We start from the raw sequence: 10,908 nt of genomic DNA on the forward strand, positions 1-10,908 counted from the left end.
AGAGGCTCAGCGAGCGGGGATTTTGTCTTGGCCATCCAGGGTGAAAACACAAATATTAGGCTCTCACAGCAAACTGTTCCCCAACACCAGCTCAGGTCCCATGTCTCAGAGACCAGCCCTGGTTAGGTTTGCGCTCCCCAGCCACCGCAGCTGAACAGGGCACAGCCTCTGGGCCACCAGCTCCTTCCCTCCTTCCCCGTGGCCCAGGTCCCGGGATCAGGCCTCTCTCCTGCCTCCCATTTCCCCAGATCTCTTCCGCCGCCATTTGCTGGATGCACAGACAGGGCACAGAGGATAGCAGGGGACACAGAAAGGAGGGCTACCTTCAGCTCGAGGCCATCACTGCACCCCAGGTACCAACCAGATAAAGTTTGCTGATGGGAAGATTCATTGCCGGCCAAGGAGGATCGGATTACCTTCTCTTTGGTGCTCCATCTCTAGGACCCCATCGCTATGACTCCGAGTCTCAAGGCAGGGGAGGCTCTAGAAAAGTTCTTTCGAGTCTCAAGGCAGGGGAGGCTCTAGAAAGGCTCACAACTCCACCAAGATCTCCCACAGAAGGTGTCCACCCACTGAGGTCAACTCAGGTACATGCACGTCCACCACCCCAGGCTTCATTTTCATCCCGGGTGACTCACACTAAGTGACTTCCCCACCCCAAACTCATCTCGGGGCTGGGTGGGGGGAGTGGTCCGTGGACAGGGGCCTGCTCCTGAGTCCCCCCACTGCAGCGCCTCATCACGAGGACCCTGCGGCTTCTGCAGAGCCGGCCTCTTGAACAGCAGGGATCAGCAGGAAAGCCATGGGCCCAGGAATCAGCTACCGCTCTTGGGCTCCCGGCTTCTCACCTAAGCAGCTGGGTCCTCTGGCCTCCTCGGGGCTGCTGTGTGTGCACGACGGGAAAGAAGTTAAGGGCCCACACCGCATCTGCCCCTAGTCAATACTCAGGAAATGATAGCTGTTAGCGTATATTTAACAACAACAACAACAAAACCGGTTTCAGCCTCTGCCTTGTCACCAGTGGTCATAAGACCAGCTATGATAACATGCGATCCACATTACCAGCAGCGACGCCGTCCTTCTCTTGCCCCTCGACTGAAACATCACAGGAGTCCGGGCCCCAGGGCTGGGAAGTTAAGATTCAGGCGGGGGTCCCCCAGTTGAGATCGGCTCTCCAGCCCTCCCCACCTCAAATGAGAGGCCAGCCTCTCGACACCGACTGAAAGGCATACAAACCTTCCACCAGCTTCAAACCCCGCGATTCAACTCCTCACCTGTGCCTTCAACGGCAGCCTCTCCACTGAGCTCCGCCCTCCTCCTCCCCAGGGCTCAGCCCCTGAACTCCCACCGGACCTCCCAAATCCCACAGACCCCGCAGGGAACACACCCTCTGCCCCTGGCAGGGGTGGCTCCTCTCCCTCCTCCCCGTCCCTGTGGACACCGCCCCCCCCCCAGGCTGGGCCCTGGGGTCTGTGGCCCCTCAGATGCCCCTGGCAAGCCTTGCTTCCCCCAAACCCATGCAAATGCTTCTGCAGCCAGACAGTGACGTCACCTTCACAAAAATATCCTAGGTATTTTCTTTGTAAATGAAGAAACAGAGAAAGGCAGGCAGGCTACGGAGGCCACTGCTCCGCCCCGGGGCTGGTCCGAGGCCTCTGCCCAGCTGCACGCCAGGCCCACGGGGCGGCTTCTAGGGGCTGCGCACATTCTCGACCCTTCTCCAGTGCTGACACCCGGACCTTCGGGCCTCCTGCTGCTTGCTTTCTTGTGCACGGGTTGGGTTCTAATCATTACAGTGCGCACTTTCCCCATTCACAGGGGGAAGTTTCCTCCCATTCAGGCCCTGGGCAGAGTCAAAGAATAAATCTCTGTCAGAGGATTGTTCTGCCTAATTCTATTTTTAAAAATGTGTTTTTTTTTTTTTTTATGTTTTATGTACCACAAATACAATTACATATACTTTAACCAACGTACACGTCACTTCGCAAAGACGGAATGGAAATAAACAAGAAATCCATGTTCTGTCGCGATTACGTATATGGCTATCAGTACCTTTCAAAACACAACCATTTTCTATACCTATCTACTTTGCACAATCCAAAAACGAATCCCGTTTGCTTTCTTAAATGAACTAGCTGAACTAGTCTTAGATCCGAATATATGGGGCTGCCCCCTTGAAAAAGGCCAATGGCTCTCCTGCAGCAGGACTTACAGGTGCATAACAACACAAGGTGCAGAACAGGAGCGTGAATGGTTAAGGAGAGCCGGAAGCTATGGCGGATGCTACGTGGGGTCCATCAGAATCACCAAAGAAGGGAGGCAGACCTTAGAGACCACCAGCCACCCTCCAACTGTTCTGCTGGCAGTGGCGAGGGGTGGGGTGGGGGGGTCCCCAGTTTGGACTCCCTTCCTCTACAGCCCTCCATCAACTCATAGCACACAGCTCCGTCACAGCCAATGCCAGCGGCCCGCTCCCCGAGGATGGGAAGTGCTGGAATCCCAGCCTGCATCACCAGCGCCTGGTGCACGGGGCTCCCACGGCTGTTAAAAGCAAGGAAAAAAGGAGTGCGTGAAATAAGGTTTGACGCTCAGATGTGCACAGGGAGGACGAGAGCGTTCTCCCAAATTGAGCATGAATCTGGGATCCTTCTAAGTGGGGCAGAAGGTTTAGGTAAGGCAGGACCAACCATCAGGGACTCTGTCTGCCGAAGGAAAGTGGTCTCCATTCTACACCCAAGTGAGCCACTACAGGAGAGAGAACAGCATGACGGGATCAATGATTTGGGAAGATTAATCTGGCAGCCACATCTATGATGGGTTGCGACCTGTTGTGAACACTTTTGAAACAGGTAAAAGCTACACATTCAGTCCTCATGTGCTAGAAAGATCTGGCTCTCATATACAACAAGCAGCCCCCAACCCTAACTGCAAACACACGCACAAGAGGTTCATTGAAACATCCTTGCGGTGTAAAATGGCAGCAGAATTGCACACCAACACACAGCAAAGTAAAACAATCGCCAACGATTTCTCACTCCCCTGACAATGACCTTTTAGCCACAACTGGCAATACCCTCCCCGCGCTCAATTCCATGCCAATGGTGACAAATTTGAGAAGTGGGGAGAAGAGAGATGACTGAGGGGTCCCCTGGGATGACCCACTCCAGGTAATGACTTCCTGACTGCGTAGCACCGCTCTCCAGGCTGTTGGCACTCACCGGCCCCTTGGGCTCACCTGCAACTGTGAGGTCCACGGCGGACCGAGTCACCTGGATGGGCGCCTTGCAGCAGCCTGGGCTTCCCATCTGGCTCCTGCGTCCCACACATGCCTACGGAACAGAAGCCTATGGACTCCAGACCTGACTTTGTCCCCCACTTGGCTGATCGCTGTGACAGCACATGGGATTATGTAAGCAAGAAACCGAGGCACAGCTGACATGAAGCCATTCCAGTAAATTCATGTTTCCACGAATGCTCCTAAAGTCAGTTTTCACTTTCAAAATCATACAACTTAGAACATCTCTGCCATGTGAACAAGACGGGAAGGTGGAAATGGATCTGCAGGTCTTCCTATAATTTTAGTTGTAATTTCTGCATGTTGGGGACTCAAAATCTTTCCCCTTTAAAAGATTAGTGTTTTTTTTTTTTTTTTAATGTTTATTTAGTTTTGAGACAGAGGGAGACAGAGCATGAGCAGGGAAGGGGCAGAGAGAGAGGGAGACACAGAATGTGAAGCAGGCTCCAGGCTCTGAGCAGTCAGCACAGAGCCCGACGCAGGGCACGAACTCACGAACTGTGAGATCATGACCTGAGCCGAAGTCGGACACTCAACCAACTGAGCCACCCAGGCGCCCCTAAAAAGTTAGTGTTCTGTGGGCAGTAGCTACCTATGCGCTCAGTGAGGGCAGGGCAGAGCAATGTGAAACAGAAGTAATTCACCATAGGCAGAACCGCGTGGGTTCAAGTTCTAGGTCGACTACCACAGTGAAAAACAGAAAATAAAGGACGTGTTTCACCATTATCTGCCACACCTTGTGGAATGAAGCAAAAATGGTGATAGGAGCAACAGAATGTTCCTATTTTCAGGGTAAGGGGGGAAAAAAAAGTCTTTCCCAAACCTAATCAAAAAAATTAAATGCACAATTCCCTCCAGCAAGAATTTTATTTTTAATTTTCATTTACATAGCTCTCTTTCTTCCAAGAATCTCAAAATAATGGAGCTCCACAAATACTTAGCAAAAAAAATAAAATAAAACAATTATAAAACAACAGTTGTCACAACAGGACAGGCTTGGCAGGGCAGGAGCTCAGAAGGGCAAGAAGCGGCAGGCAGAGGTGACGGAGGGGGTGACAGCAGGGGTGACAGCAGGCACTTAGGGCAGCACCTCAAAGGCCCTTCCTGCTCTTGCTTGCAGCTTCGGGCTTTTCAAGACACGGATCTACCTTTGGTGTCGTTTATTAGCTTTTTTATTCTGACCCAAATAACGCTCTCTCCCCTAAAAACAGGAGGGAAGGCGGTAATCAAGCAAGGACCGTCACAGGTCCAATATATCACAGAACTGAGATGCCTAAAATGACTTCATATTCTTTTTGGTCTTAAAAACTATGTGAGGAAATAAAATATTAAAAATGTATTGGGGGGAAAGAACCCATGTGAGACAAACTGTCTTTTAGGGGGAAATTGGGAATAAGCTTTTAAGCTAGTTGTTTTTGGTTTGTTGGTTTTTTGTTGTTGTTTTTTTTTTCCAGCTGAGTGGACAGGATCTGAACATCTTACATTTAGCAAAAAGCTGTCAACACCCAAATAAAATCTTAATGACAGTCAGAATGGCATTCCATTTCTTGCAATTTCGCAATGTTCCCTTAAAAAAGAGCTAATTTGTCAATTTGTTTTTCCCTTAACCAAATTCAGGATACCTCGCAACCATATATAACTTTTTTAAAAAACGTTAACTCATTTAACTTTTTGAATAAACACAGCCAAATACAAAGATGTCTTTAAGAAAACAACCCTCGTGCTGGTATACTCAGGATGATGCTAACACATGCTTCAGAGTAAGTTCTGATAATTTCTTCCAACATTGTTCGTAAATCACAGTCAAAAGCATGGAAGGTTTCAATTGTCGGCCGAGTGGGCCCCACTGTGGTGTCTGGGGTTTTACAGAGGTGTGGGCCAGGCACCTGGGAGGCTCATTCGCTTAAGCGGCTGACTCCTGATCTCTGCTCAGGTCATGACCTCACCGATCATGGGTTCAAGCCCTGTGCCTGGTTCTGTGCTGACAGCGTGGAGCCTGCTTGGGATTCTCTCTCTGCCCCTCCCTGGCTCACTTGAGGTCCCACACACACACACACACACACACTCTCTCTCTCTCTCTCTCTCTCTCTCTTAAAACAAATAAACTTAAAAAAATAAATAAATTTAAAAAAAGGGGATGTGGGCCAACTCATTTTCACAAATGCTTCAGTGAAAAGCAGTAGAATCTATGCAGTTCCATGTAAATCCTCTACCTGGCTATTTTTCCAGGTACTTTGTGATGCTGGGTAAATTCTGGGGAGGAATGAACACCCCCAACCTCGCTCCTCTCCAGCCACCTGTCTGACGGGGGTCCTGAGGAAGGCGGGGGTGGGGGTTCACGTCTGAGGAGCTTCCCCAGGCTGCCCATGGCCCAGGGCTCTAACACACACAAAAATTCTGCCAACTGCCCTGGGCCTCCTGCAGCAAGGAAGAGCCTTCAGATTCAAATGAAGAAAATGACAAGATTTATTTCGTGCACTGACATCATCCTATCAGAATTTAATTACAGCAAGAATTAGAATTATTTTTATTAGAGAGTTGTTTACTTTTCCAAGGAAAGGTCCTTGATGGGTTTTGCAACAAATTAGATGGCTTTCAGAAACTGCTGTTGGCCCTCATTGTGTTTTTTTAACGGTGTCGTATTATGTGAGTAGGGTAGCACTTGTCCTTTTTAAAAATCTAAGGTGCTTCAAAGCTGCTTCTACCAATGAAGGCGACGCCATGGGTCCCCCCACACACCCACCCATCCCAGGCAACTTCCTGCAGGGACATCTCCTGCCCAGCCAAAGACCACTGTCCTCTCCCTACCTCCTTAGAATACTGCTGAAAATTGGGACTGATTACAGCCCAGCAAATCCAGAACTGTGACAGGACCCACAGCTCAATACAAATCTTGGCTGTCCTCTTCAATAAAATCAACACGTAAACACAAACCAAAACCTGGTCCTTAACCATGCAGCAAAACCAGGCTATTTAGCTGGCTTTGAAAACGAGAATAGGAAACATGACTAAGATATTTCAGAGAGCCCCGCCACTGACATTTTGTTGAAATATCCCAAACTTGGGGCAGTTTTTTGTTTTTTTTTTTTTTTTTTGGTTGCTATGTGACTTTATATCCCTAATGTCGAGTTTGTAGGAACAGTAATTTCTCTGTGAATTCTAAATCATTACCAGGGTGTAATAAAATGTATCCAAATGCTCATGTCAATAAATGTTTATTAAATCAGAAATCACAAATGAATTCACAACTTCTTTGCTATAAAAGCTATATAACACAGATATTAAATCGCTTGTCTAATTATGCCATTCAAGTTCCTTTTTCACTCCACGATCTGCACATGCATAGTTCTCTCGGGTGTCCCGGCAGACACAGGCATCTAGTTCCGAAAATGCCCAGCACGACTGGAACGTCCAGGTAAACAGTAGTGAGGCACAATGAGAGGTCATGGGGCCCCTCTTCAAACAGCTTCAACAAAACAAATGGCCATAAGTAAAAAGCGTCTCTGTGCTATGCTATAATAAGATTCAAACACAGGATTCCAAGAATTCCACCTGTTTCCAATTAGATACCAGAATTGCTTTGAGTGTTTAAACTACATTCACTTGCTACTTATACAAAACAATTCTTCCGGGTTTTTTTGAACGTTTTAAGTATGTTAAAATAAGATTAAGGGTCTGGTTTAAACAATCAGAGGCAGGGGAATTTCAGTTGAAACCAAAACTGTCTCTCTGCAGCCATAATGCAGAGCTTCAGACAAAACAATAGAACAAGATAACGAATTTCTATCTCTGACAGTTCCTTGTAAAAATCAGACCTTTCATAGGAAAAGCAATTATATACACACACTTTCATACGTTAAATGACTGTAAATAGGTTTTTAAATAATTTCTCAAATAAGTGTGTGATCCTATATATTAAAGTAACTTTCAGGTAGGATTTGTGTTACAGGCCGGCGGATGCACCTGCCTTTTTAAAAACGGGAAATTTACAGGACATCAAATGTGAACTGTGTGAAATGGAAGCACAGGTACGAATTTGGCCTAGCTCTGCAGGATTTTTTCACAGGACGAATTTCTCTCTTTAAAAATGTGCAAGCTTCCCTCTAACAAATCTGTCCTTCCTTCGTTTCGCTGAGGATGTTCGCGGCGCCTTATACAATGAGCTGAAACGGATACAGATTTTCTACCTCGAGCCTCGTCTTCTCTCCTAAGACGGACCCCGAGCACAGCCCTGGGAGCAGTTCTGCTGGTTGACTGCTACAGGTGGACCCAGAAGGGGGGAGGACAGGAGGGAAGCACAGGCCATCCCTTCCGCACAGCTCCTGCAGAAACCCTGCTGGGTTTGTTTTAATTGTACACAACAGGACAGGGGACTTTTTCAACAGCCTGTAAAAGTCTCGGGGGCTCCATAGGCTCACCAGACAACATTTTTAAGGTTAGCTCAGTGGATGAGGAGAGAGTGATTGCGGAGGGGATTGGCAATTTGTCCCCTCGCCCTTCCAACCCCCTCCTGCAGCTAACTACTGGCAAGAGCTGTGTGAAACTGGGGAAGGAGGCAAAGGGAGACTCCACGGACCCAACTGTATCAGAGGCTGTTGTGTAACCCCAGCCCTTCACCGCCTTGCACCTTTAAAAGACAAAAACAGAAAAACCACACAGAGTTTCACACAGAGAAAAAAACTTTAATCCACTGACAATGACCCCCTCCCACACGCCATCTCAAAGACACTGATATTAAAAGAGCCAAGAAAACAAAGACAGCAGCTGTGTAGAAGCCCTTGATTTGTTTACTAGATGGGATACATACTGTAATCAAAATAATACACTTCTGGGGAATACTTCCCTAACAGGGAAACGCAAAATAAAAGCTATCAGAGAAACGGACTTTGGGCAAAACTGGAATTATTTTCGGATTTTGACAAAGAGGAAAATGTTTAAAGTTAACTTTTGCAGAGACTCCTTAAAGGGGAACACCAGTCACCACAGAGGAATAACGCCCCGAAGGGAAGTGGGTCGCTGGCAGGCCCCATCCCCAAAAGCTTCACTCACACACAGAGTTACGAGAGCTTGTTTTAGAAAGTGTCCTCTTTTCAAACATGTATTTAAAAGGCAAATTTATACAATGGTGTTTTTCTTGTCTTAAAAAAAAACAAAAAAAAAAACCTGGTTTTTTTACAAGTCTGGGATAGGATAAAAACTTGTCCAACTCGTCTTATTAGCAACACTGAAGCACTGACACTTCCATACCACAAGCCTTTGGGACTGAAAAGGAAACGAAATAGAGCCCGATCTTCACAAACTCTCTTTCTGGGCACTCAGTCCACGTCCCAGGGCAGCTTTAAGACCACGCCGAGGGACCAGAACTCAGCCCGTGCTCACTGGGGGGCAGCAGGGGCATGGGAGGGACACACAACCATCTTGTCTCCAGCAAACCCGCTGAGGTCTCCAACCTGGGTCTGAGTCTAGCTCAGACAGGGTCTCTTTACCCTCAGGTGGCGATGCCACAACCCACACTGGGCTCCGCAGGCAACCCGATCTCCGGGTCAGGGGTTCTGGAAAGACGAGAAGAGCCTGAAACTAATGAATTCTCTCTTCTCAAACTGCAGTCTCATCGGCTCACTTAACTGTCTATGGGAACAGAGATGACGTTAAACTGGATACCAACTCAATAGGCCTCTTCAGGGCCCAGAGAAAGAACCAGTTTAGCCTTCTGCTTGAACTTTGACATTCCATAGTCAAATGAAGTTTTTCAAACCTGTCAAGGAGGGGCAGAAAATCATCTCAGCCCCAATCTTCACCTACCACCAAAAGCTAAAGGAAGCTCCGTACAGACAATGATAATGATGCTCGCTCACATAATTTTGTTTGCAAGATCAACACCTTAAAGCTCATTCACATAAACGGACAAGGAACCTTCCAGGCCGATCCTGGAGTTACACAGTTAAATATCCTCATGATATCCCGAAGGAGCTCATCACTGGCAGGTTGTGGGGTGTCAAAGAGATCCTAAAATCTAATACCTTTCTGGAAACCGAATCGACCTCCCACGCAGTTTTTTTGCCAAAAAAAAAAAAAAAATGCTTAAAAAATAAACTTCATGGATGTTCAGCTAAATGTCACATTTAGGAAGACAAGGAAAAAAAATTAAGGTTTGTCTCTTCAAAATTCCACAACGGGTTTTACTGTAAGCACAGGAATTAAATTATGGTAAAAGGGAGCTATTTTTACTAAAACAGGGTAGACCAATTTATCAAAAATGCCATTCGGCTGTGTTCATTACATTCAGGAATCTAATTTACACAATAGACACTTTGGAGTAATCTATTTTAGTCAATAAATACTCAAACTCCTTTAAGTTTTAATCTTATCGAAAATACATATTTCACATAGTCTTCTTCCTAGTTAAGCGAGAAATCTGAAGAAATTTCATAACGACTATGAGTCTGTTTTATCGTTCTTACGTAGGCAGGAACAGAAAACAAGCATATACAATTAAAGTTGTCAGACTCCATTTATATAGGTTTTAATCCAATCCGCTTCATTTCATCCAAGGCTGCATCTGGAGTTCATTTGCTTCCCTCCTAAAAGTACTGTAGGTCACTATCACCAGTCCTCCGGGTTAGGAAAGTTCGGCCAAGTTTACCTTCCCGCACACCTTAAAGCAGGGCGCCGCGGCCGTCCCTAAGGGACGCTGGGCGACCCCCGCGGTACCAGGCCGCCCCGGGGCCCTTCGGAGCCGAAGACCGACCTCCCCTCCCGCGCCCCCACGCCCCCCCCCAGCACCCCCGCATCGCTCTTCTGACCCACACGCCGCTCACCTTCAACTTGGCTCCGGCTACGCACAACATCCACCTGGCGGGGTCCCGGGGCCGTCCAGGCGCGGCGAGCGCGGAGCCGGCAGATTCGGGGCGAACCCCGAGGGCGCGCGGCTCCTCTGGGTCTGGGGTGACAGGCAGAATCGCGCCCCCTGGGCACAGCGGCAGCACCGGAGCCGGACGGGGAGCCCCGGCACGATCCCCCAGCAACGCCCCGGGCTCGGCGCGCGGACCACGGCCCGGCACACCACTGTCCAGGGGGGGCCCCGGTGCTTTGCTTTCGAGAAGCCGGCCCGAGGCGGCATTTCGGACGGGACCCGCCGCGCGCTCCATCGAGCCCCGCGGACCCTGTTGGGAGGACAGGGCCTCGGAGGAGAGCGCCAGAGCGGAGCCGGCGGGTCACCGGGGGCCGCGGGAGCCTCGGGGCTCGGGCCGCCCGGACCGGCGGCGGGGAGGAAGCGTCCCCCCACCCGGGTAGACGGCGCGCCAGGGCGCAGCGCGGGGCCTGAGCTCGGGGAAAGTTGCTGCCCTCCGCCCGCACCGGCTCCCGCCGGGCGCGCCGACCCTCGGGCTCCGCGCGCGGGGTGCCCGCCGCCCCTCACAAGTTTACCCCCAAGCACCCCTACCCGCGTCTCCGGCCGCGGAGGGGCCGGTCCGCGCCACTCGTGCAGGCACACAAAAGAGCCGGGCGGCTGCGGGTGGCCCCGGGGCGCCCGTCCGGACGTAAACAAACCCCGGGGTCCGCGCGGAGACCCCCACGCCGGGTGCGGGAGCGGCGGCGCGGCCCCGGCCCGCTGA

At 49.6% G+C, this 10,908-nt stretch overlaps 1 protein-coding gene across 3 annotated transcripts in view; it reads right to left on the bottom strand.

Moving 5' to 3' along the window:
- CUX1 (cut like homeobox 1) overlaps nt 1-10,829 on the bottom strand; it is a 365,928-nt gene extending 355,099 nt beyond the window's left edge. For all 3 annotated transcript variants that reach the window (XM_049638797.1, XM_049638796.1, XM_049638798.1), the window contains exon 1: nt 10,114-10,829. In XM_049638797.1, the coding sequence (XP_049494754.1) occupies nt 10,114-10,443 (330 nt within the window). In that variant the 5' untranslated portion in view covers nt 10,444-10,829. The remainder of the gene's footprint in view (nt 1-10,113) is intronic.
- Between the last annotated feature and the right edge of the window lie 79 nt (nt 10,830-10,908).

Source organism: Panthera uncia, chromosome E3 (genome assembly GCF_023721935.1).
Source record: "Panthera uncia isolate 11264 chromosome E3, Puncia_PCG_1.0, whole genome shotgun sequence".
Lineage (NCBI taxonomy): Eukaryota > Metazoa > Chordata > Mammalia > Carnivora > Felidae > Panthera > Panthera uncia.